The 25,194-nt window shown below is 33.7% G+C and overlaps 1 protein-coding gene across 1 annotated transcript in view; it reads right to left on the bottom strand.

The window, feature by feature from the left end:
• Positions 1-561: 561 nt before the first annotated feature.
• Positions 562-25,194, bottom strand: part of LOC129230690 (solute carrier family 41 member 1-like) — a gene marked incomplete in the record, with an annotated part of 74,253 nt that continues 49,620 nt past the window's right edge. The window contains 2 exon segments of the mRNA XM_054865108.1: positions 562-6,703; positions 21,843-21,991. Of these exon segments, the coding sequence (XP_054721083.1) occupies positions 6,518-6,703; positions 21,843-21,991 (335 nt within the window).

The following is a 25,194-nucleotide window of genomic DNA, read 5'->3' as shown; positions in this document are numbered from 1 at the left end:
AAAAGTTTTTTTTTTAACATTTAGTTCATTTTTTCTATCCTAGTTCAATAAATAGTTTCCTTAATGAAATTTGAGATAATTTTTGAGTAGAGCTTGTACGAAAGACGTTTTTGGCCACTATCATTTAAATCTAGCATGGGCAATTCCACAGGTAACCGACTTGACATTTTTGAAGCAAAATACATATTTTGTAATATTCAACGCAAAATATATGTTGTGCAAACGATCTTTTGCCCTGCAATGTTGTGTTTTTTAAGCTGAATTTAAGGGCACAAAATAATTCCCGAAATACATTTTGGATGATTTTAAAATATTTATTAACATAACTGACTTACATTTAAAAACAAGTATATCAGTCAGTTACCATGCTTTTAACATTTTTTTTTTCAAATCGTCCAAAATGTAATTATAATTTAACTACACAATTGAACTCAGCTTAAAAAATATAACATTCCACGGGAAAAGATTGTTCTTACAATCAGTCGGTTACCTGTGGAATTGTCCATGTACAAAACTACTTTTTCGTTCAAAACTAAAAGAAAGAAACAGTAAAACAATACATTTGGTGTGAACTATCTCTTTAATATCACAACACATCGACTTTTGGAATTAAGTCTACATGGTACTTTTTCATTACCCAATAAATACAATGAGAATCGAACTACAATTGATTGTGCAGCTATCACACCTTAATTCTGACACAATTCAACTCAAACACTTATTGTAGACTAGCATGTAAAATTAAAACTTATCACAGAATCATTCAATTTGAGATTTTTCAAGTATGCAATAATCTAGCACAAATTGGTCAAAATTATTCTGTAGACACCAGCCGACAGGTTGTGAAAAAAAAAATTATAAAGTTTTCACCGATAGCCATTTCCAGTAAAAAATAAGTACATTATAAATGCATTTTAAACATTGCCCAATTTTAATTTTTTTGGGCAAAAAAAATGAACTATTTTGAATCTTTTCATATAAATTTACTGTTAAAGTAAATTAATAAGACGTTTAATCACACATAATACTTCATACTTCTGATATTACCAACTTGACATCGATCATCACCACTCTAATATGTACACTTGTTTCAATTCATCAAGATCTCCTATACATTTATTGCCAAATGGCATCGAATTCAACAAATTTTAGTTCAAAATGAGATTCATTTTCTGATCATAATTATCATCAGAATCACAAAATGGATGGACTAAAATTAATTATTTACGATTTAAAATTATTCACAATACAGTCAATTTTTAAATTCAATATTTACAACTACTTTTAAGTACAGAATGTTAAGCTTACGTACCTCCCAATAGATTATCAACAACGGAATATCACTTCTAGTGTAATTGTTACGAAAACTTTTAGTTACCGAAGCTCGAAATTTAAGTACAAGAACTGAACTGGCCAATGTTCATATTTACAGAGCAATTCTTCCAACTCCACAAAATCTTGTCTGCAAAATTTTCAAAAATTAAAAACTTCAAAAAATTTTAGAAATGGAAAAATTGTTTTGATTTTTTATTACCTTATATAACTAGCATAACTAGATACATGCATATGTACTGTGCATGTGTCAGAAGGCCACAAATTGTAATTGTACGTCCAAAATCACAGTTAGAAATGCATAATGTTTTGAGACGGGTCTTTTCGCTACAGAACAAGATTGATGGCATAGGGAGTTGGTGAGATCTTTAGGTGGATCGGGCAAATACAAGGTTTCTCTTTAGATGGGCAAGAAAGGTTAATAAGGAAGTATTTTACATTGCTTACGTTCGACGACCTCGACCGGTCGGTTGATCACATGACGGTGAATGACGTCAGCGGTTGCTAACCGGTTGTTCACCAACCAATGCTTCATAGAATGCTTTCAGTTGATCGCCGATTACTTGCGCAGACGAATAACATGCAGGTGAAAAATACTAATGCATGCTTGCCAACCTTCGAAGAAAAAAGAAACAGGAGATTCCACTGGAGGTATATAGGTGAGTCACCAGCGACATACCTTCACAACAGAATTGTTGAATTATGCTTTTAAATAACATGAATACTAAATTCAAAGTGAAATGGCGATTTTTTGCAGATGTAAGCAAATTTGTAGCAGCAAGAAAGATTACTGCAAAGGAAAAACCAAGTAATAAGGAGTGAATTTGCTTAAAGTTTCGTACATTCCCCAGTCTCTACCAAAAAAGTAGCTACAAAAATTTTATTACAAAAACTCGAAAAAAAAAAATCAATATATGATGAAAATAAAATATAGAATAAGAAGGTACAGGGTAGCACATGCTAAAATAACTTCAAACTTTCAAAATAATTGAAATATTTTGAAGATGCAAAAGGATTGAAATCAGCTGCAATTTTCGGCAAAGCATGTTCTTCGTTGGACATGCAATGTGTAAAGTCCAAAGTAATAAATATCAACTAAATGAGATATTAATTGGAAAAATTCTATTCCCTGACATTGGTAGACTTGAAAAGGGCGCCATCTATTGAGAAGAAAGTGAAACATTTCGACATTGACTGAAAAAACTGCATAAACCGGAGAAAATCTTAAAAAACAGTAAATCGGGAGATGGAGAACGACATCAGTAGCAACCAGTTAACCGGTAGCTCTCAGAACACTGCGGTTAGTCACCAGTCGAGGTCGGCGAACGCAACCATTCTCAAACTCTGTACCAATATAGTGAGAAAACTATAATATAATACTGGCAATCGATTTCAATTCCACATAGTGGATTTGAAAATTAACCATCTTGCATTTTCTGACACGACGGCACACACTTATTCGAAAGAGGGTAAGTAGCAAGCAAACGACATGCAAATCTAAGAGAACATTACTTAACTCATTAACTTTGGCAAATTAAATAGCCATAGGACAAAATCTTTTTGCTGATAAAAATATCTTTTAAAAAACGAAGACAAAAGTTCTGTATTATTTTATTTTGATTAAACTAACTAGAATAAACTTTCATTTTAATAATTTAACATTATATTCAAAGATGAGAAAAGTTAAAATTATTAAGGTTATAACTCAAATTTTTGTTATATGATTTAAAAGATAATTTAAACTAAAACATTGTTATTTTAGCACTATATTCAATAATGAAAACATAACAAATGTTAAGTAAAAATCTCATTTCTGTTACATAATTTAAAAAGATGCAACAAACTAAAGATAAAATTTAACCCCTCATATGCACACGTTTCATCTAAAACAAGTATAAGATAAAAATGACTTTTTTCATTAAAAAAAACATGCAAGATTTATTGTGGGATAAATTGAAAATTATTAGGTCTTAGACATAAGTTCTATTTCAGAAAATTGAAGTTATGAGCAGTCTCTCCAGTGGTATCAGATAATGCAAGAGAGTGTATATGGTTTGAAATTTGAGTAGAAATGTATCATTTTACAAATGCAGAAATAAAAACTCATTTTCATCAACAAAAATATGATATAACTACAATAAAAATTTCGTCAGAATACTCCTAAAAATGAATCACATTGATTCTATTTAATATGTGAATGAATCAAAAAACACTTAAAACCCCTCATCCCATGATTGTTCAAAGACTAACAAACAACAATTGATATAGATATATATTAACATTAATTGATTACACCTAAAGTAACTATTTTAAAACCATGCAGCTAGCTATTAGAAATTGTTAAAATTCAGTAACTACCTTGGTGAACAGTTTGAGATTAAATTCAAATCAGTGCAATTGCACTCAACAAAATTATTTTTTTTTTAAAATCTGGAAATAATAATATAAAGTTTAAAAGGAAAAAAAAAGCTTTGAAATCAAATAAAAAAAGAAAATCTATAAATGCAATATTTCTGAAAGAACGATATTTGGTCCATTTTTACAGCCAATTCAATGGTCAAGTTGAGAAATATTTTTCAAGCAGTTTATTATTTAAGTTCTAATATGAACTGTAGTTAAAACTCAATAAATCAACTGACAAACAAATTTCCATATTAATGAACTAATTTAAAAAATAATTCAGGTTTCTTCAAAACCATATAGTGCAACTAACTATGGATAAAAATTTTCATTGCAACATCAATAACAAATATTTCTAGCTCTGCAATTATTCCAGATTTATTTTTCACATTTCATGAAAGTTAATACCTCTTGTTTTCTCTCACCAATAAAGCTACTCGTACGATATAGCAACTTATCAATACCCAGTTTGAAAATAAAATTATACAGACTGCCATACAAAAGAAACTAAATGTTCTATTAAGTTACTGCAGCAGAATATAAGAATGTCTATGTGTTACTAATGCTCAGTAGAAAATATGGCAGCTATTTCAAAGCACATTTTCAATAAACAAAAATGATTTTTTTCTTTCAATGACAGATTTTATTTATGCTGTTCGATAACTGAATAAAAACTTTCGCTACACGGAATCATGGATATTTATCATTTTTAATGTAGCAATTCCTTGTATATTTATTCACATGAATGCACCTAGAAAAGGCTTTGGCAGGGGTGCCCTCCTGGGGGGGGGGGTCATGGCACAGACTGCACCATTGAAATTTTTAGGTGGGTGTTTTGAGGAGTGTATTTCACTTTTTGGGGGGTCTTTATAATATTTAGGGGGTGCACCCTTACTCTTTAGGGGGGGGGGGCTTCCTTGGCTTCAGTTTTCATTTCTTGCAACTGAACCAGATTAAAAATTCCTAAACTGAACTAATTTTAACTATGTAGTGCACAATAAGATTCAGAACAGATGCATGATTAACTAATGCAACTTTCTGCAGCAAGATGCGTTTGCATTTTACACTCAATTACGGGGCCGCAATAAGGCGCAGAGTTTTAAAATGTGGAATAACTGCAGTTGAAAAGGCCTATACATCAAACTCTATTTTCTTAGATGCTAGAATATAAATCAAATTGAAATACTTTTTAACAGATGAATGAAAATGCATTTCATCTAGTGTAAACTTAAAAAATAAATAAATAAATGCAAATGAAATACTTGAGAACACAATCAAACCTTCCATTAAAAGTAAATAAAAGACTTCAGTTATTCAAATAAATCAGTTATTCCAGAAAGGGCACGTGGAATAAAGCCAATACTGGTTTTACAATATTTTTATGACGATCATTTGATTGGTGCCGAAAGGTGATGAGTCCCATTAAAAAGCAAACCATTATATTTAATGGTTTTCACCAGAATTTTACCACACTTAACTGTTTGAACAAGCATGTAAAGATAGCTATTGATAATTTGAGGGGGGAGGTTGACATTTCTTGTGAAGACCACCTCCTCATTACTTATAAATAAGGCCACCATTCAAAAAAAAAAATCATTTTTTTAAATTAAAAAGACACAGATTGCAACTGTCTAAATTTCACTGTTTTTTCAAAAAATCTGCAACCAGTGTAAAATCAAAGAACCCTAAATTGGTTGCAATGTAAAATCTGAACAAGCACAACCTGGTATTCTCACCATGGATTCATCTTCAACATGGACCTGATCTTTTTGGGGTTCTATATCTAAGTTTAATGCATCAGCAAAATTTCAATACGTAAATTCAGGGACACTACTTCAATTTAAGAATACAATTTTACTAGTAAATTTTGCAGCACTTGAGAACTTAAACTGGAGAGGTTTGATTGTCTTTCATTAAAACAAAAACTTTTTTAAAATGCAGGGAACTTCAGAGCTTAACCTATTTTTGGAGATTACATTACCATTGAGTGATGTTAAAGAAATTTCACTCAATCGTTTGATTAATGATTTTAATGAACCAAACCCTAGAGGTTATAATCAATGACTCGATTTCTTTCAGAATTCTCGAAACATCCCATATAACTAAGCAAAAAATGCATTTTACTAAATTAAAATGATTCATTGCTGAAGGTATTGCTGAAAGAAGCAACTTTTGAACACAGCTTCAATGATATGTTGAATTTTTTCTTATTCATGATCAAAATTTAGAAACTTTTTTTTTTACATTTTTCATCCTGAGTGAAACTGGATAGATCACTCTTGTCAAAAAAACTAAACTACTCAGTTTCCAGACTAGCCACACAGTTGATATTAACTTTTTTGAAGAAAAAAATTTAGTTTGCCGAAGATACAATATATTCAAAGATATTTTTTTTAAACTCGAACTATTGCAATAGTCCCCCTTCCCCTTAAGATGGGATAAAAATTACTGACCAGAAGTCTAATACCCATGGAGATTCAACAAGGGTTTCCAAATTTGCACCTAATGTATGCTTTCAGCAGTTAAATACTTAAGCGAAATTACAAAATTTTCCTTTATATACAAATTTTTTTTTTACAAACCACTCTACATATATATATATTGATGAATTTCGAAACAATATAATGAATCGACATTTTTCCATATAAACACCACCATTTTCGATTTAAAAACATAATGACAAAACGTTCTCATCGATTGCAATGTTAGTTAAATATTAATGTTAATATTACAGATGAATACTTCAAGTGGACGCTTTGTGTATACTTTATTGCAGTGAAGTGGATCAATCCCCTACGTCCGGATCGTGGTCTCCTATGTAGAAGAGGAAAAGGAATGCCAGCGCAAGCAAGGAAGTTCCCAGAAGATCACCGAGAGCGGTCAGATATGGAATCGAAGAGTTGTCTGGATCAATTTTGCGACGCCACATCCACTGGATCATGCAATATGCAATGTAGATCAGTAGAAAAACCTAAGAAAAGAGATTCATGTTCAAAAGTTTGAACAAAGAAAACAAAGTTTTTCTTTCCAAACTATGATTTAAACGAGCTGATGTGTGCATCACATGACTTCCTTTTACTCCAATTTAATGTCATTTTCTCATTATTGGCAGTTTTAATATGATTCAATAGTTTACTCTCTAAATATCACCAACAGTAGAAAAATTGAAACCAGATTTAATTTTTTTTTTTTAAATCACCAAATTTGTCGCCAAGTTGGCGACCAAAAAACGCGATGTATCGCCAAGTGTCCGCCAAACTATAACACCACTTGGGTTTACATCAAAATTAACAATGATTTCCCCTCAAAAAGGGGCAAAAGACCCCCTCTGGAGCATACGAATGCAACCAAAAAGGAAGGTGCCCAACTACACCCCACTTGGAGTCTACGTACCAAATTTCAACTTTCTAGGACATTCCGTTCTTGAGTTATGCAAGATACATACAATTTGTGTATGTAATGTAATGTAAGGACATGTGCTTGAGTCCGCATAACTCAAGAACGGAATGTCCTGGAAAGTTGAAATTTGGTACGTAGACTCCAAGTGGGGTGTAGTTGTGCACCTTCCTTTTTGGTTGCATTCGTATGCTCCAGAGGGGGTCTTTTGCCCCGTTTTGAGGGGAAATCATTGTTAATTTGTGTATGTATCTCTGCACATACATACGTACATACAGACGTCACGAGAAAAATCTTTCTAATTAACTCGGGAATCTTAAAAATGCGTATTTTGGGTGCCTGTACGTTCCTAGGCACATATCCACGTGTGGTCGGGTTGGAAAAACAAACTCAACATTCATTTGGGGGTGAGCAAAATGGAAATTAAGGCCGATTTTTGGGTGAAATTTTTTTGCGAATACAATACTTCCTTTTTTGTAAAAGGAAGTAATAAAAATGTAAAAAGAAATATATTTACTTCCTAACAAAACTTTGGTAAATACTTAATATCAAAACAATCAAATTCCAGTAAAGGATTCAGACAGTTTGTGCAATGCAAAGAGCAAATCCATTCTTTCACTTAACCATGCAAAAGTAGGGCTTGCATAATTTCACAACATTTCTGCCAATTAAGTTGATGCTGGATTTAGGGAAGAACAAGCCCTTGTCCTAGTCAGCAACTTCACCCCACTTCTGTATTTTTTTTTTTTTTTGCTATTCAATATAAAAACTTGAATGAAGAAGGATAAGAGCGGCAGTTTCAAGTTTTTGCTCAATCAAAAGTTCAGCACTGAATTAAATACAGTGGAGCGCCACAAATCTGCCAACTTCCCAAATCCATATCAGTTTTTTTTCCCGTATTTTCTCTTTTTTAATGTTCCTTTTTTTTTTCGTGCCACGAATTTAGATTCCATTCTTATTCTAGTTCGTTCCATAAAAATCCAAATCGCAACTATGTGCCCAAAAATTGTTTTTTACATATAATTCGCGAATTATACGTCATTTTACTCTTATGCATGCCGAGCTATGTAATCAAATAAAATCATATTTATTCAAAAAAAAAGTTTGTATTTTTGCTTAATATGCTTTATATTGTGTACTACTGAAGAAATAATAAGAAATATCGTAAACCAAAAGCAGAAGCCGAAAGATTGCTGCAGAGTTACAGCAAAACGCTTATATTTCGCATGACACGTGACATCAAAGAAACACAAACATACAAATGATTCCACATGTTAAATCCAAATGTGGATGATTTTGGGCATGTCACTTGAAAACAAATGACTTAACTATAGAAAATAAATATCAAGTATTTTTGAACTGTTTATTGGTCTTATGGTGGTGGTTTATTACTTCTGGATTTAAAAGTTTAAGTAACAGCTGAAATAATTAGTTAGCATATTTTTTTTTTTTTTAATGATCATAAACTATTAAATTGTCTTATGAAGTGATTTATAAAGATTGTTTTATTGTTGTTTTATTTCATCAATTTTAAGATAGCACTTAAAATTAGTTTATGACCTGAAATTCGCAAAACCCTGAAGTTCGCACAATAGCTTCTCCCAAGTTGTCTGGATTTTTGACCCTTCACTAAACTTCTTTCTTTTCACTCCCTAACCTACCACTATTTGTGATTTAACCAGTTGGATGGGACACTGAAGACAGCTCTAATTTTTTGATCCATGCCAGAAACCGAGCATCTACTGTTAGTTTCCTGTACAGTAGAAGACCGTTATAGTGTTGTGCTGGATCATTAAAAAAGTAGATCCGCGGATACGGATCTCAAATTTTTTTTTTACCCAATTCAACTATCCAAGCGTAAAATTTGTTACGGAAGGTATTCCCGTCAGAATAATGGCAGTTTCTTCAAAAAATGTCAACTGCGGCAAAAATATAATCAAGACTATGATTTACTCTTTAAAGAAATCTCCATTAAAATTGAGGGAGAGTTGGAAGGAATGGGTCAGCGCTGCATTAATGCTTAGATGGAATGTGAAAAATTATTTTTAGCTTACTCGGTAGATGTAGGATACAGTAGCAAGAGTGTAAAGCTGCTACTGGACAGGCTAGAAATAATTTTTCCCGTTTAATTTCAGCATAAATGCAGCGCTGACCCATTCCACCGAACTTCTCCGACCGACGAAATATAGAGCCGGGAGCACCTTTACAAGCAGTAAATAGAGAATTTAGTCTCGCTTTTTTTGAAGGATGCCGAGAAAAACAAAAATGAACAATAACCCCAAATCAATAACAAAAACTAAAATTAAAAAAACAAAACATGTCCCAGAAAGCCGACCTCGTATTAAGATGAATTTCGAGGGGTCAGAACACACATTTGTTAACAAATATGAACTGACAGCAGGTAAAAATTTTAAATCATCGAGTTTTTTCTCCTGATCTTCCGACTAAGAAATCGCTACCAGTCACGCGTATAAAGGCTTAGAATTGCATCTAAAATTTACTTAATAAGATTATAGCTCCTACAGTATATTAGTTGGAAGTTTCAAATAAATATCAAACGCAGAAATCTTCTTTCTTTCAATTAGGGACAACATTTTTAACGTACGGGTAAATTTTTACTACCATTATTGTGAAAAACGTTAAATCAGTTTTTAATTAATATCTCTGGTAATTAAAGTTCTACAAAAACGAGGCCAAGCTTAGAACACTTTCGGTCAAGTCACCTTTTGAACGAAAAATGAACTATCAAAATCGGTTCATCTGTTTAGGAGCTACGATGCCACAAAAAGACACACTAATACACACTTTTAAAACTTATTTCCCCTTCCTTTTGGCAACGGAGGGGGGGGGGGGTACAAATTGGCTTCTGAAATGTTACCTTATAATTTAAATAGGGAATAAAAACCTAATTTAAACGGAATTTCAGAGGCTTTTATTCAAATATTTAAAAAATTTTAGAATAGAAATGATCTGTTTAAGATCCGTCAAAAAAGTAATGGATACAGATCTGTATTTTCCCTCGGAACATCACTAATTATAACGCACACCTTGGGACCAGAGATTTTGCGTTCTACAGGTTTTTGCATTACATAGATCATTTCACAAATTTTGAAACTAATATTCAAGACATATCTATATATTAGAACATCAGAATGTTTTATTTGCAACTAGCTGTACCCGACGCCCGTTGCTACGCCAACAAAAAAATACATCATTATACTGATTTTCATGACAATCGGTTGAACGGGGCAGAAGTTGCTACTCTGCAGTGCCACCTGGTGGCGAGTGGCTTCAATGAGCATATTATGCACCTTCTCCGTGGAAAAATACATATACAGGGTGATTCTGAATTCATCATCAATATTTGGTGGGGAGGTAGGGAATAGGAAAAGAACACTATTTCACATAGGAAAGCATGGGCACAAACGAACGCATGACGGTGTAGAGGGCGGGGTGTGTCCGCATTTCCCATGAACGCGCATAGCTGTCTGCCGTGTGCAGCCAGTCGTCATTCGACAAGGTGACTTCGCAGAAGTAACATGAACCGGTACACGTTTCAAGAACTTGCAGATATGCATCTAACTTACGGTGCCGCAGGAGAAAGCTGTCTTAGAGCTAGGCAAATGTATGCAGAGCGCTTTGCTGGTATTAATGTTGATCGAGGCAGGCGCCGATCAACACGGACAGTTTCAGTCGAGGAAGCTGTCCTACAGTCTATCGAAGAACAGCCAAGTTCTAGCACACGAGGTATTGCTCGCCAGTTTGGAGTTTCACAATCGTCAGTGTGGCGGATACTACACGAGGAACGTTTACATCCTTTTCATTTGCACACAGTGCAGTTACTGGAAGCAGAGGACTATCCCAAGCGTGTTACTTTTTGTCAGTGGTTCATGCAGAGAACAGCCGTTGATCCCAATTTCCCAACGTATGTTCTTTTCACAGATGAAGCGTCCTTCACTCGTGAAGGTGTCTTCAACACACACAATTCGCATGTGTGGGCTAATCAGAATCCACACGGTACGAGAGTTCGAGCTGCGCAACAACGCTTTGCCGTCAATGTGTGGACTGGGATCGTCGGCGACTGTTTGCTGGGACCGTATTTACTACCATCCCGTTTAGATTGCGCAAACTACCTCATATTTCTTCAGACTGTGTTACCGGGTCTTATGAACGAGGTTCCTGCTGTTATTCTCCGGCGAATGTGGTTCCAGCATGACGGCGCTCCAGCACATTTCGCAAATGATGTGCGTTGTTACCTGACCAGAAAATTTGGAGCTCAATGGATTGGTCGCGGTGGACCGGTTTGTTGGCCACCACGGTCACCGGATTTATCTCCAATAGACTTCTTTGTATGGGGTGCCATGAAAACCATGGTGTACGAGACCCCTGTTGCCAGTGATATGGACCTTGTAGCATGCATATCGGTTGCCGCCGCAAACATCCGGGAAACGCCAGGCATATTCCAGAAAGTTCGGTTGTCCATGCAACGTCGTTGTGAGGCATGTAATCTAGCAAATGGTCAGAATTTCGAGCACCTCTTGTAAGTCTGTACAAAAGATGCACAAATAAATGTTTTTTCTCTTACCACTTTCTTGTTATGTTTTCTTTCCATCATTTAACCGGATTCATATTGCCCTACTACATGACGTCTGCGCCCATGCTTTCCTATGTGAAATAGTGTTCTTTTCCTATTCCCTACCTCCCCACCAAATATTGATGATGAATTCAGAATCACAGACAAACATTCATTTTTATATATATATAGATGACGTGATGCTTTTGAATTTATAAGATGTCGCCAAGTCGCCGATGGTATACGATGCTACCAAAAAAAAAAAAAAACTGCACAGCAAATGCGTTCGGAATGTCAAAAAAAACGCACAATCTATACAAATTCTTCACTCTCGGTCTTATTGCGTCTTACAGAAACACGTATCAAGTGAAGCCGTGACTATACTCAAATTTTGTACTCGCGCAGTTTGCAAGATCAATCCATCGCTAAAAATATCAAATAGAAAAAGTTTTAAATCCCCCCGTTGCATGAAAAGCCATAAAACAATAAAGAAACAATTTATTTGTTCAAACTCAAGAAAAATGGCCACAGCTAACTTCTTATCAATGAGATCTTTCACGCGAATTAATTTCTGCAGCCGAAAATTTTATTCGTATTTATCCAACGGATTGTGACCTAAATAGGAATAAAAAAGGAACTATCGATCGGACTTTTTTCGAACTGGTCTATAAACATTCCCAGTACCAAAACTAACAAACGGTGAAAGTTTCAGCCAAATCTGCCGGGTAGTTTTTGAGTTCATGGATGACATACAGACAAACATTCATTTTTATATATATAGATGAGTATAGAAGCACTAATACTACACTTACAAGGAGATTTGCGGCAATTTTTTTTTTGTGGTGAAAGAGGACCCCTAGTACCTTACGTGGTTAAAGTAATACGACGCAATACTCAGAAAATTATGAGAAAAATCGATTCAAAGTCACCATGCAGTCTCCTAGGCGCCTTATGAGTTTAAAATGTCAGTGTCTTGACGAGCCGCCGCTAGCCTAGTTGGTTAAGGCACGATCTTGTGCTCCAGAGATAGCACCATCGAATCCCACTCTGGACCCTTTTTTCTTTCTTTTTTTTGCTATCACAACAATTAGTGGTAATGCTTTTCACCCCATATTACTTCCTGAAATTTATTTTTGCCAAAGATCGCAAACTTTTTCATTCACTGAAAAACATTCTTGCTCGTTCGTTATTCTGTATGGTTTGTTTTGCCTAGTAAAGGTTTTCGACCTGTGGGGAGACCTGTGGGGTTTCGACTTGAGGGACATCTGCTCAAAAGACTGCGCGACCCTGTGAGAATTACACTGCAGTTAATTTTTCTATTTCATGGTGAACATGAACCTCTGTGTCTATTCCATTAAACCAGGGTTGGCAAGTTTCTGCCGAGGCGGTTAAAACCACTGGTAGAAACCGGTTAAAACCGGCATGGCAAAAACCACTTTCTGCCACTTTGCGGCAGAAACTGGCAAAAACTCACAAAATGAAAAATTAATTTTTGATATACAACAGAAAATGCATGAAAAAAATAATTAATGGTTAACCAAAGTACTGTAATTTTATTACAAAATTATCGCAATTCAAAATCAAATGTTACTTTGTTTGGACCATGCAATTGCCTCTTAGAAAAGGTGGTTTCAAAAATCTAAACAGGTTCTCAATTTACTATGCACAAATGTGAAATTTTAGAATATTCTTAAAACAGAAGAGCTAGCAGCATCAAGGAGCAAGCAATGTTCGTGAAACTTTCATCTATTGTACAATTGGTCCACCATGTAGTCACTAGGGTTGTGGTAAAAATGTGACTGGAAAAATAAGTTTTCAGAAATGGGGCCAAATTGTTTTGCAAAGCTGTGACATTAGGTACAAAATTTAGGCAAGTAAAATTCTGGCACTTTCTTCTTGAAGCACATGACATGATAATTTCAATCACAAACAATTTAGAGGAAGCATATAACTGAGAAAATTACAATCAGTAATGCCTGTTTAATTCTTTATGTCACTCCTCTTTCCTAAGCAACCCGGTATGCTTTTTTATCCTTTGTTAAATTAATCCAAATACTACTAGCCTCTGCAATTGGAAAGTTCCCTTTTTGAACTAAATTAAGGGCACTAGCATGAGATTTTATTTTTTAAAATGAAATGTTTAATTTTTTAGTTTACTTAAAAAATATCATTTACTAATTACTTGAGTTATTAAAGACATTTTTAAGTTTTTGCCAGTTTCTGCCGGTTTTTACCGGTTATAACCAGTTTCTGCCACTGGCACGGCAAAAACTAGTTTCTGCCGGCAGAAAGCCAACCCTGCATTAAACACAAAGTTATCGTACAATCAAAATTAAAAATGTTGGCTGAAGAAGTTGCTGGCTCTTATGGAACAGGAGAGGAAATTCCCAAAGAATCCATGTACAATGCACTCCCTTGGTGCAACCTTGTAATGTTTACATCTACAGACAAGTCAAAAATTTCACTAAGCGCTTACAAAATTGCAGCGAGTTGTTAGAGCAAAATAGAGAAATTAATTCCCGGGAAGATTGTATAAAAATTAATTCAATTATTCACCATCAATTATCGTCACCAATATTCCAACACATGATTCAATACACCTGGTTTGCGTCTAAATTATGCTCTATTCGAAATATTTTCATGAATGTTAATGAGGTATGTTTTTCTACTGATATATTGCAAAATCCCTGCAATTGTAAAAAATACGCTTTCATTTGCTGCGCAAGATGTCGCAAATATTATTGCTTTGTTTCTATGATACTGTAGTTTTTGTACATAATCATTTAAAAAATTGAATTTTTCCTTATAGACTTGGTTATTCCCATTAAAAAATCAATGTTCCTCCTCACATACTTTAGAATGAAACATATGAATTATTTTGCCGGAAGAAAAATAAAATAATTCAGGGTGGCGACAGAAACTGTGAAAAAAAGTTCCCTGACTTTTCCCTGATTAGGTTCATCAAATTTCCCTGATTTACGTTACCAATGATAATGGTTTCCTTTTGTTGTTCTGCTTGAAATCCATTGTATGTTTGTATAAAATGCAGCATCTTAAACGTTTTAGGTTATGTAAAGTTATTGAACTAAAGATATAATTTTTAAAAGATGCTGTTTTTTTAATAAAATGTTTAAAAAAAACATATCAAGTCAATTTTTTTTGGACAAAAACCTTACAAAACAGTATATTAAATTTTTCTATATGCAAAGTTATATAAAATTAAAAAAAAAACTTTACTTCCAGTAACTACTTCGCATAAGAATTTTAAGAAACTATTGAAATCACTCTTAAAAACATATATGTATTTATGATAGAACTAAAAAGTAATTGAAATTTTTTTGAACTAAATTTTCAAACAGTATAATAATTTTGCAAGAAAAACAAGTAATAGTGAAATAATAGAAATAATGTAGTTATTCTTATGTAACTAATTGACATATTTATGCAAAACAGATGAAACCTTTTGACATCTATTCATAAAGAGCTTTTCTCTAATCAAGAACATAGGTTTTAATGAATGATCACAGCATTTTAACAATAGAAAAATAAAGATATTTACTTAAGTGCACAAGTTAACTCTATTTCAAATGATTTCAGTATGTACCGAAAAAAAATCTTAGGTTGCTTTTGTAACAAACAGCTTTAAAATGCAAGGGGAAAAAAAGCAATTGGTTAATTTCAAAATATATAAAAAAATACAACTTGGTTAAAAAAAAAAAAAAAAAAAAAAAAAAAACAAGAATCATTTAAGCCTGAAAAAAAGAAAACCTTTCTGATCTGCGGTGACAGCAAATAGTATAACGGCAAAAAACAAAGTTCTTTTGATTCAAAGTTCTATTTTAGCAATTACATAAAAAATGCGAAGAAGTAACAACTTTTAAGCTTTTATCAGTATTAATTAAAAAAACAAAGATTTCTTCTTGAAATCTTGATTACAATACGCTTATTACTTCGAGACAATGGAATAAAGGCAAAGGAGCTAAAGCATTAATGACGGTTTCCTTTTTGCCTGTACGGTTGTTTATTTTACGTGGTATTGAAAGCGTGAAAGCAAACTTCAAGCTAGGTAAAATAAACAACTTTACAGACACAGAAGCAATTTTAGGAAGTTCTTCCTGTGGTTAATAAGTAAGATGCAATACTTTGAAGTTGAGGAAAAAAGATGCACAAATATGCGGCAGTGTATAATCGCACCTCATAAATGAAAATTGGCGAAAAATGCATAGATAATTAGGGTACTTAATTCTGCAAAGCAAAAAAAAAAAATTTTTCTTCATAAAATCAATTTTCCCTGATTTTTTGTTATTTTTTCGAAATTCCCTGATATTTCCCTGACTTTTCCCTGATTAATAAAGTTCCCTGACTTTTCCCTGATCTCCCTGATCTGTCGCCACCCTGTAATTTTAAAAAAATGATAAGAATTATGATGGGAAGAGAAATTATGTTTCAATAATTGCTGTGATAACAAAAAAAAAAGAAGATCCGAATGTCCTATCAGATGTCCCTTATAACCGTAAGGGGACCACAGGTCAAAAACCTTTACTAGGCAAAACCAACCGTACAGAATAACGAGCAAGAATGTTTTTTAGTGACTGAAAAAGTTCGCGATCTTTTGGCAAAAATAAATTACAGAAAGTAATATAGGGGTGAAAAGCATTACCACTAATTGTTGTGATCAGGGCTGAGGAGTCTGAGTCGGACTGATTTTGAGGTAAAAGAGTCGGAGTCGTTAGAAAACATGCCGACTCCGGGCTTCTTTTTTTCTTTCATTTTCACTGACTCTCCTTGCATTTTTTAAAAACTGACTACCAATTGAAATGTTAGGCAATAAAACATGTATAAAAGCTACTAATGAGAAAATAACTGCCATTATGGCAATCAGCTAGCTTGAATTTTCTGCAGCTGTCCCTCAGTTTGCTTGCTTTTTTAATTAACTTATAGCAACTGTCAGCAAACGGTTTTGTTGCCTAACATTTTCAAGTAATCACTTTCAAATAAAAATAGAAGGTTCGATCTCAGTCATAAAATAGTAAAAGGAACGTAACAATTTAGTAAATCGAGGCCCGTAGCTCAGGTGGAAACTTTTGAGGGTGATCGGCAAATTCAACTAAGCTCTGGCGCGAAAGCACGAATCCAAAAGATGCGAATCTGTTTTTTTTTTTTTTTTATTAAGACAATTTTTCACTTTTTTCACTCGCTTGATTCTCACTAAAAAGTATGGAATAAATAAGTGTAAATAATTTCTTGATTACAACACTCAATAATTGCAGTTAATCTTAAAATCTTCATATTAAGGTTAATTCTAAAGCAGCCAATAAAATTTAAATTAAAAATTTAGCGACGAAGAAATATAGGTATAGTAAAAGCTATTCGTACAAATTTGTATACCGCCGCATTTTGTGTAAAATTAGCTCCTGACGTATATGTGCCCTATTTTTGCTGAAATTTTATTGATGAAATATAATTTAAAATATATTCGGGAAAATTTTCAGAATTAAAGTAATTATATTTTTTATAAACTCTGAAATTAACTTTTGGTGTCACCTACCAGATGAGTATCACACGGACCAAACCACTCCCTCTCAAGAACTTGGACTTTGAAAAAAAGCTTTTTTTTCTCTCAAGTTACAGCTTTCAAAAATTGAAAGCACAAGATTTGATCAATATATTTTTGTTAAACATTAAAGGGGGGGGGGGGCAAATTACAGCTAATCCTTTTCAATTTTTTTAAAGGGATTTTTAAGTCATCTCACATTTAAATTCGTAACTATTGGAAAATTTGATTTTTGAATTGAATTTATAACGTTGTATGCGTCTTGGGTTTACAATAAAAAAACAAAATGCGAAATTTTCTTTAAAAAGAAATGATATTTCAATCACTGTTTAGAGGTTTTCCCCCTTCCCCTTAAGGGAGAGAGGGAAATGAAAAAATACAATTAAAAAAAATATTTTTTAATCCGGAGTCCGAGTCGGGCGTTTTAGAATCCAGGAGTCCGAGTCTGTCATTTTCCTTCCAACTCCGCAGCCCTGGTTGTGATAGCAAAAAAAAAAGAAGAGAAAAGGGTCCAGAGTGGGATTCGATCGTGCTATCTCTGAAGCACAATATCGCGCCTTAACCAACTAGGCTAGCGGCGGCTCGTCAAGACACTGACATTTTAAACTCATAAGGCGCCTAGGAGACTGCATGGCGACTTCAAATCGATTTTTCTCATAATTTTCTGAGTATTGCGTCTTATTACTTAGTAAGGTACTAGGGGTTCTCTTTCACCACAAAACAAATTGACGCAAATCTCCGACCCCACGGTAGTGCCGTCTCCTTGTTAGTCATTCACAAATAAATTTGTTTCACAATCGAAAGAAAGTGAATTATCCAGCACTTCTGCTGGCTTCATGGTTTGCATTGCAGCTGAATTTTCAAGAGCCATCTGGTGTTTTCTGTTTACCGCAAATACTAATTTTCATTTAAAATCTTTGAATTAAGTTAGAAAGATGTAAAACTGTTGCCTAGCAATTTTTATCTTTGCAAAGCAAAACAGATTTTTTAAACTTCAAAACCTTTTGTTTACTTCTGAAAAGTAGTGCGGTTTATAGAGAATTGCGTTCTATAGGTCGGCGTTATAAAGGTATTCTACTATACTACTTATTTTCTAAGCCAGATAGTAGTAGATAGTATGAAGTCTAGATAGTATGAAGCATTCAAAGCAAACATACAAAATAATCTATTCATTTTATTTGCATAAGTTTATTCAATTCTCAAAAAGGGCTATTAATAATTGACAAATTCTGAATTTGGTCAATTAGCAGAAAAGTCAAACATAAGTAATTAATGGGCATACCATTTTTTATGCGAATAATTGTTTTTAATGTATCTTGATCACTATATATAATAAGGAAATTCAAAAATAAGTACACCAGTTGTTTGTTATTTCAATGTGACGTTCTTCTTTAAGTAAAAAGTAAAGTGATTAATGCATAGAGAGGCCAATCCAGGATTTTTATCTCACAACCAACTTTTGTGAACGTATTACAGCAACATTCAATTTTTGTGAGGAAAAAAAAATTATACAAGGGGGGGGGGGGATTAAAGATACAAAAGGGTTGAAAAATATGTTTTTAAGCTCAATGCGCTTAATACAGTGAAACCTGAGCATAACAAGTTTCTTTTGCCATTCAGCTTTAGTAACGGTTCTAGTAGCTTCTAGGCCTCAGGGAAGATTGCACTGTGTGAGAAAACTACTCATAAACAAAAGGTGGGGTTAAAGAACTGGTTTAAGGAAAGAAATATTTCCTTTTAGTAATTTCAAGTTCATGAATTTTTGACCAAATATATTTTACTAAACTGCAAAAGAGGAAAACATATCTTTTGAAACTGGTTACCCATTGAATTGAATGTTACCCTTATGGGTTGTTTGTAAATTTTCACATATGTCATCCCATAATTTGTTAAATTTAACACTGTTGATTATGTACAAAGGGATGGCATCTTTACTAATAATAAAGCTGAAAGTCTCTCTGTCTGGATCTCTCTTTGTCCGGATCTCTGTGACGTGCATAGCGCCCACACCTTTCGGGCGATTTTAATGAAATTTGGTACAAAGTTAGCTTGTAGCATGGGCGTGTGCACCTCAAAGCTATTTTTTGAAAATTCGATTTTCTTCCTTCTCTATACCAATTTTGAGAAAAAATTTCCGAGCAAATTATCACAACGTGGAATAGTAAATTACGAAACCATCATGACGTGGAGCCGTAATATGGGAGAGCCATTTAACATAGCCAATTGAAGGAGAAATTCATCATCCATTATTTGTTAATATACAGGCGAACCAAATGACCTTTTAATTTCCTACTACGGGCAAAGCCGTGCGGGTGCCACTAGTATTAAATAAAAAAATATTTAAAAAAAAGTAATCTTATGCAATAAACCTGTCTATAACAATATTCCCTTTGCTCCAGGCAGAGTTCTCATTTGACTAATAATGTATTTTCAACCTGTGTTTAGTGATAATTATATTTCAGGTGCACCTGTTTATAAAAATATTGTATACTGTCCAACCACGGATTGCATGGAATTTTCAAATGTCCAGGTAAGACGAATCTATGTGAATAAGGAGGAAAAGTAAAAATTTGATGCGCGTATTCCGCTCATTTGAATGAGACTCTGCTTCTGCAAAAGCCGGCATCGCTAAAAAATAATAGATTCGTCCATTTCCGGCTGTAAAATGGATGTTTGTCTTTCCATACAATCCGTGGTCAGACAGTACCACCTTTTTTTTTCAAAACACAAGAACTAATTTATTAAATGACTAGTGGTACCCGCACGGCTTTGCCCGTAATAGAAAAATTAAAAGGTCTTTTGGTTCGCCTGTATATTTACGAACAATGTATGGTGAATTTTCTCGCCAATTGGCTTGTACCCATGTTACGGTTCCACGTTATAATTTCGTATCTCGCCAATTGGCTTGTGCCCATGTTATGGTTCCACGTTATAATTTCATAATTTACTCGTCCATCTTATGATAATTTTGTTCTTAAAATTGGAATAGAAAAAGAACCGCATCGAATTTTCGAAAAATCGCTTTGAGGTGCACATCCCCATGCTACAAACTAACTTTGTGCCAAATTTCATGAAAATCGGCCGAACGGTCTAGGCGCTATGCGAGTCACAGAGATCCTGACAGACAGAGATCCGGACAGAGAGACTTTCAGCTTTATTATTAGTAAAGATCACCGCTTTTTATGTATTAAAAACCACTTCCTGAATATACAAATACAAAAGTGACGACCAGCAACAGGCTCTGGGCCCAGCTAGACTGGTCCTAGTCAATTTACAATCCCCAGTGAAGATCAATGGCCCTCTTAAAACTGTCTACTCCCGTGCTCATTACCACCTCTTCGGGTAAGCTGTTCCAAGGTTCCACTACCCTGCTAAAATAATAATTTTTCCTAATATCCGTGTTAGCCTGAGATTTAAATAGCTTAAAACAATGACCCCTTGTCCTGTTTTCAGTGCTCAACTTCAGCCCCGTAACATCTTTCGTTTTAACAAATTTAAACAGCTGAATCATGTCCCCTCGGTCTCTTCTTTGCTCAAGACTGTACATTTTTAGCCTTCTGAGCCTGGAATCATAATCTAAGTGGGAAAGTCCACTTATTAGCCTTGTAGCCCGCCTTTGAACCCTTTCCAATACATTAATGTCTTTCTTAAGATAAGGAGGCCAAAACTGAACAGCATACTCCAAATGGGGTAAGAAATGATGAAAGCACACTGGAAAGAAATGATTTCAGGGCAGTTGGGGGGATAAACTATTCAAAGGATCAAAACAAGTTAATAGATGAAAAAATAGGTAACTTCTTTGTAAACCATAGGAATGCTTTTGAAAAAAAGAAATCAGTAGTAGAAAAAAGTACAGTGGGCATCAAACTAATGCGACTGAAAGGTGTCACTAGTTGGAGATGTTAACCTAATTTTCATTGCGTAAAGATGAATGTACCTAATGTTGATATTAGCGAAAATGTCTCTGTGCAGTATAAAAAAGCAATTTCTAATTTTATTTATGTTAATTAGATAAGCTAAAATTACTTAAAGATAACATTATTTATCATTAAATTATTCAGTAGTTAAACTTTTGATTTAAATAAAATACATTATATGCACAGGTGAAAATATCTAAACAGTCTTAACGATACCCTGTCTAAAACAATTTTTTTTAGGTCCTTATAGTATCATTGCAGACAGGTTTTACTGTATTTTGTACAGTTCAGGAAATTATTAGAACGGCAATTCAGAAACAGATGCTAAAAGAGTTGAAATTTAGTATGCGCATTTGGATCTGAAACTGATAAAAATAGGTTCAAATAAAACAATAATAGTGGTTACTTATATGATATTCATTTATTTTAACATTCTACTTTAAGAGGAAATAAATTTCTAAGTTTAAAGTGCAGACTTTTGTGAAAAGTCTTTCAAAACTTCTTGAATAAGAAGCTTTTCAAAATTATTTTTGTTATGGTACCGAAAAAACAGTAGTAAATACAGCCTGCATATTTTAATGTTTTTATTTAGTGAATAGAATCCAAACTCTAGTTAGTGCTATACTCATTAAAAGACAGATGGTTTTAGATGCTTTTGCAAAAGACAAACCTGAATTAATGCAGCAGACAAGTAAACCACCAGGAAAATTGGCGTCATTGTAGTATTCCCACCCTTCAACAGCCTAATCAAATAAGCAAAAATCAGATGCCCTGGCAGGGCCATCAAGAGGAGGACTCGAGCTGAGCGACTATGAGCACCTGGAAGAAATAAATGCAGATGGACAGGTAAATGATCAGGAACGGATTGCATCGATAATACCCATTATTTCAAAACAATCATACTAAAGTGTAGAACAACTGTATTGCAAACAATTTTAATCTCAGAAATACAGTAGCTTGATATGTAACACTTTAATGACTTCTAAATACAAAAAGAATGGAATACAAACAGGAAAGAAATCTTGTAGTTAAGTTTTTTATGAAATGAAATTTAAATAATTTGGATTTCCATTCTATTTCATAAATAAAAAATAAATAAATAAATAAAAGATAAATCAATGGTTTTCAATGACTATGAAAGAGCTATGTTTCAACTCTTAATTCATCTAAGAACAAAATCCTTGCATAAAATACCTAAATTCAAACTATCAAAGGAAGGAAAAGAAGCAAGGGTGGAGGGGGGGGGGATATTGCTCCTTTAAAGAATCCTTGGTTTTAAGACAGATTGTCAGTCTTACTATAGAAATCCACACATGAAAAAACCTAAAATCAAAGCCCCAGTACTAAGTATATATACTACCCAGTACTATACTCCCCAATACTAAGAGAAAATTCTAGTTACTAGATGCTACTTAGCACATATGAGGTAGTGAGAAGCAAAGGGATGTAAGTGGCAAAATTAAAAATTTGGAGATAACCGGTACAAACAGTAGGTGAACCTCTGTCTTAGGGCATGAGAAAGCAGGGCTGCGGAGTCGGAAGGAAAATGGCCGACTCCGACCCCGACTCCGACTCCTGGATTTTGAAACGCCCGACTACGACTCCAACTCCGACTCCGACTCCGGATGTTTTTGATTTTTTTAATTGTATTTTTTCAACTCCCTCTCTCCCTTCAGGGGAAGGGGGAAAACCTCTAAACAGAGATTGAAATATTGATTCCTTTTCATGAAAATTTCGCATTTTGTTTTTTATTGTAAACCCAAGACGCATACAACGTTAGAAATTCAATTTAAAAATCAAATTTTCCAACAGTTACGAGTTAAGAAGTGAGATGACTTAAAAATCCCTTTTAAAAAATTTGAAAAGGATTATCTGCAATTTGCTCCCCTTTAATGTTTAATAAATAGATATTGATCAAATCGTGTGCTTTCAATTTTTGAAAGCTGTAACTTGAGAGAAAAAAAGCTTTTTTTTTTTCTAAATTCAAGTTCTTGAGAGGGGGTGGTTTTCCCTGGGTGACACCCATCAGGTAGATGACACCCAAAGTTAACTTCAGAGTTTTTTAAAATACTTTAATTCTGAAAAATTTCGCGAATATATATTAAATTATATTTCATCAATCAAATTTCAACGAAAATAGGGCACATATACATCAGGAGCTAATTTTACACAAAATGCGGCCGGTATACAAATTTGTACGAATAGCTTTTACTATACCTATATTTCTTCTTCGCTAAATTTTTAATTTAAATTTTATTGTCTGCTTTAGAATTAACCTTAATATTAAGATTTTATGATTAGCTGCAATTATTGAGTGTTGCAATCAAGAAATCATTTACACTTATTTTGTTCCATACTTTTTAGTGAGAACCAAGCTTATAGAAATAGTCTTAATAAAGAAAAAAACATTAGATTATTTTTCATCGGATCTTTTGGATTCGTGCTTTCGCGCCAGAACGTTTTTGAATTTGTCGATCACCCTTAAACGTTTCAACCTTAGCTACGGGCCTCGACTTATTAATTTGTTACGTTTCTTTCGCTATTTTATAACTGAGATCGAACAAAACACTATATTTCTATTTTTATTTGAAAGTGATTACTTGAAAATGTTAGGCAACAAAACCGTTTGCTGACCGTCGCTATTAGTTAAGTTAAAAAGCAAGCAAACTAGAGGACGGCTACAGTAAGTTCGGTAAGCATTCAGGCTAGCTGATTGCCATAATGGCAGTTATTTTCTCATTAGTATCTTTTTATACATGTAATTGAACCAATTGGTAGTCAGTTTTTAAAAAATGCAAGGAGAGTCAGTGAAAAGGAAAGAAAAAAAGAAACCCGGAGTCGGAGTCGGCAAGTTTTCCAACAACTCCGACTCCGACTCCTTTACCCCAAAATCAGTCCGACTCCGACTCTTCGACTCCGACTCCACAGCCCTGTGAGAAAGTACTAGTAGCCCCAGTAGGTGCCACTGTACAGCATGATTTAGAAAAAATAAATAAATGAAAACCTACATAGGATGCTATCTTTATACGCAGTTTACTCAAAACTTGAAAATGTATTCTAATATAGGCAATTTTGTCTATGTTCAGGGTTACCAACATTGGAGAAATAATTTGAGGAGCATCTGAGGTGATTTTGAGGAGCATTTTGAAATTTTACAGAGCAACTCGGCATTTTGTATAAAAATCAATAAAAAAAATTACACCTCTTATCTAAAATTGTTTTTAAACTTTGATAATCATTTTAAGCACAAGAATAATTACTTTTAAATTAATAACACTTTATACAGTTCAACTCTATGCCTTTAAACACTATGTCATGCTTCAAGTATTAGGGTTTGATTTTCACATTCACATGCCTAATAAACTAGCAAAATGTATTAGAAATAAATTAATTTTTATTAAAATCTTTGGTAAGTTTGGTCAGAATAAAGACCATACGGGAAATGCAGAGCAAAATAACGTCTTTGCGGAGCTGTGGAGTTGCAGAGCAACTCCGTAAAATGCCGAGCAGCCGGTAACCCTGCTATGTTACATACAATAAGGCAATACACATAAATGGAATATAAATGGGTAATTAATTAATGATTCAAATATAAAATGACCTTTCACCCCTAAATTTAGATACCCTGGAAATATTTTCCCAATATTTACAATTAAATACTCAACTCTAAATCACATTGTTCTACAAACTAGTTTTAAAATGAAATGAAAGTCATGAGAAAAAATTTATAAGCAGCATCCCAAGTTTTCATTAGATCTACAACTTGCGAATAGTACTCCCCCCATTTGATGACCGACAGCATATATGCATTCTTTGGAAAATATGGCAAATTAAACAATATTAAAACAAGCACTGCTGCTTCAAGACTTTTTTTAATTTAGCAAAGAAAAAAGAAAGGAAAAAAAATGGGGGTAGAAGAAGAAACAGAAGAGGAAAGCATACATGCAACTTTGAAAATGTAGTTAGCAAAAAATCGCAATTCCCTTAACTTTTGATCTACATGCTCAAATGTAATTCTTATA

This window comes from Uloborus diversus, chromosome 9 (genome assembly GCF_026930045.1).
Source record: "Uloborus diversus isolate 005 chromosome 9, Udiv.v.3.1, whole genome shotgun sequence".
Taxonomy (NCBI): Eukaryota; Metazoa; Arthropoda; class Arachnida; order Araneae; family Uloboridae; genus Uloborus; species Uloborus diversus.
Note: the sequence above shows the minus strand (reverse complement) of the source record. Positions and strands in the feature narration are given on the sequence as shown.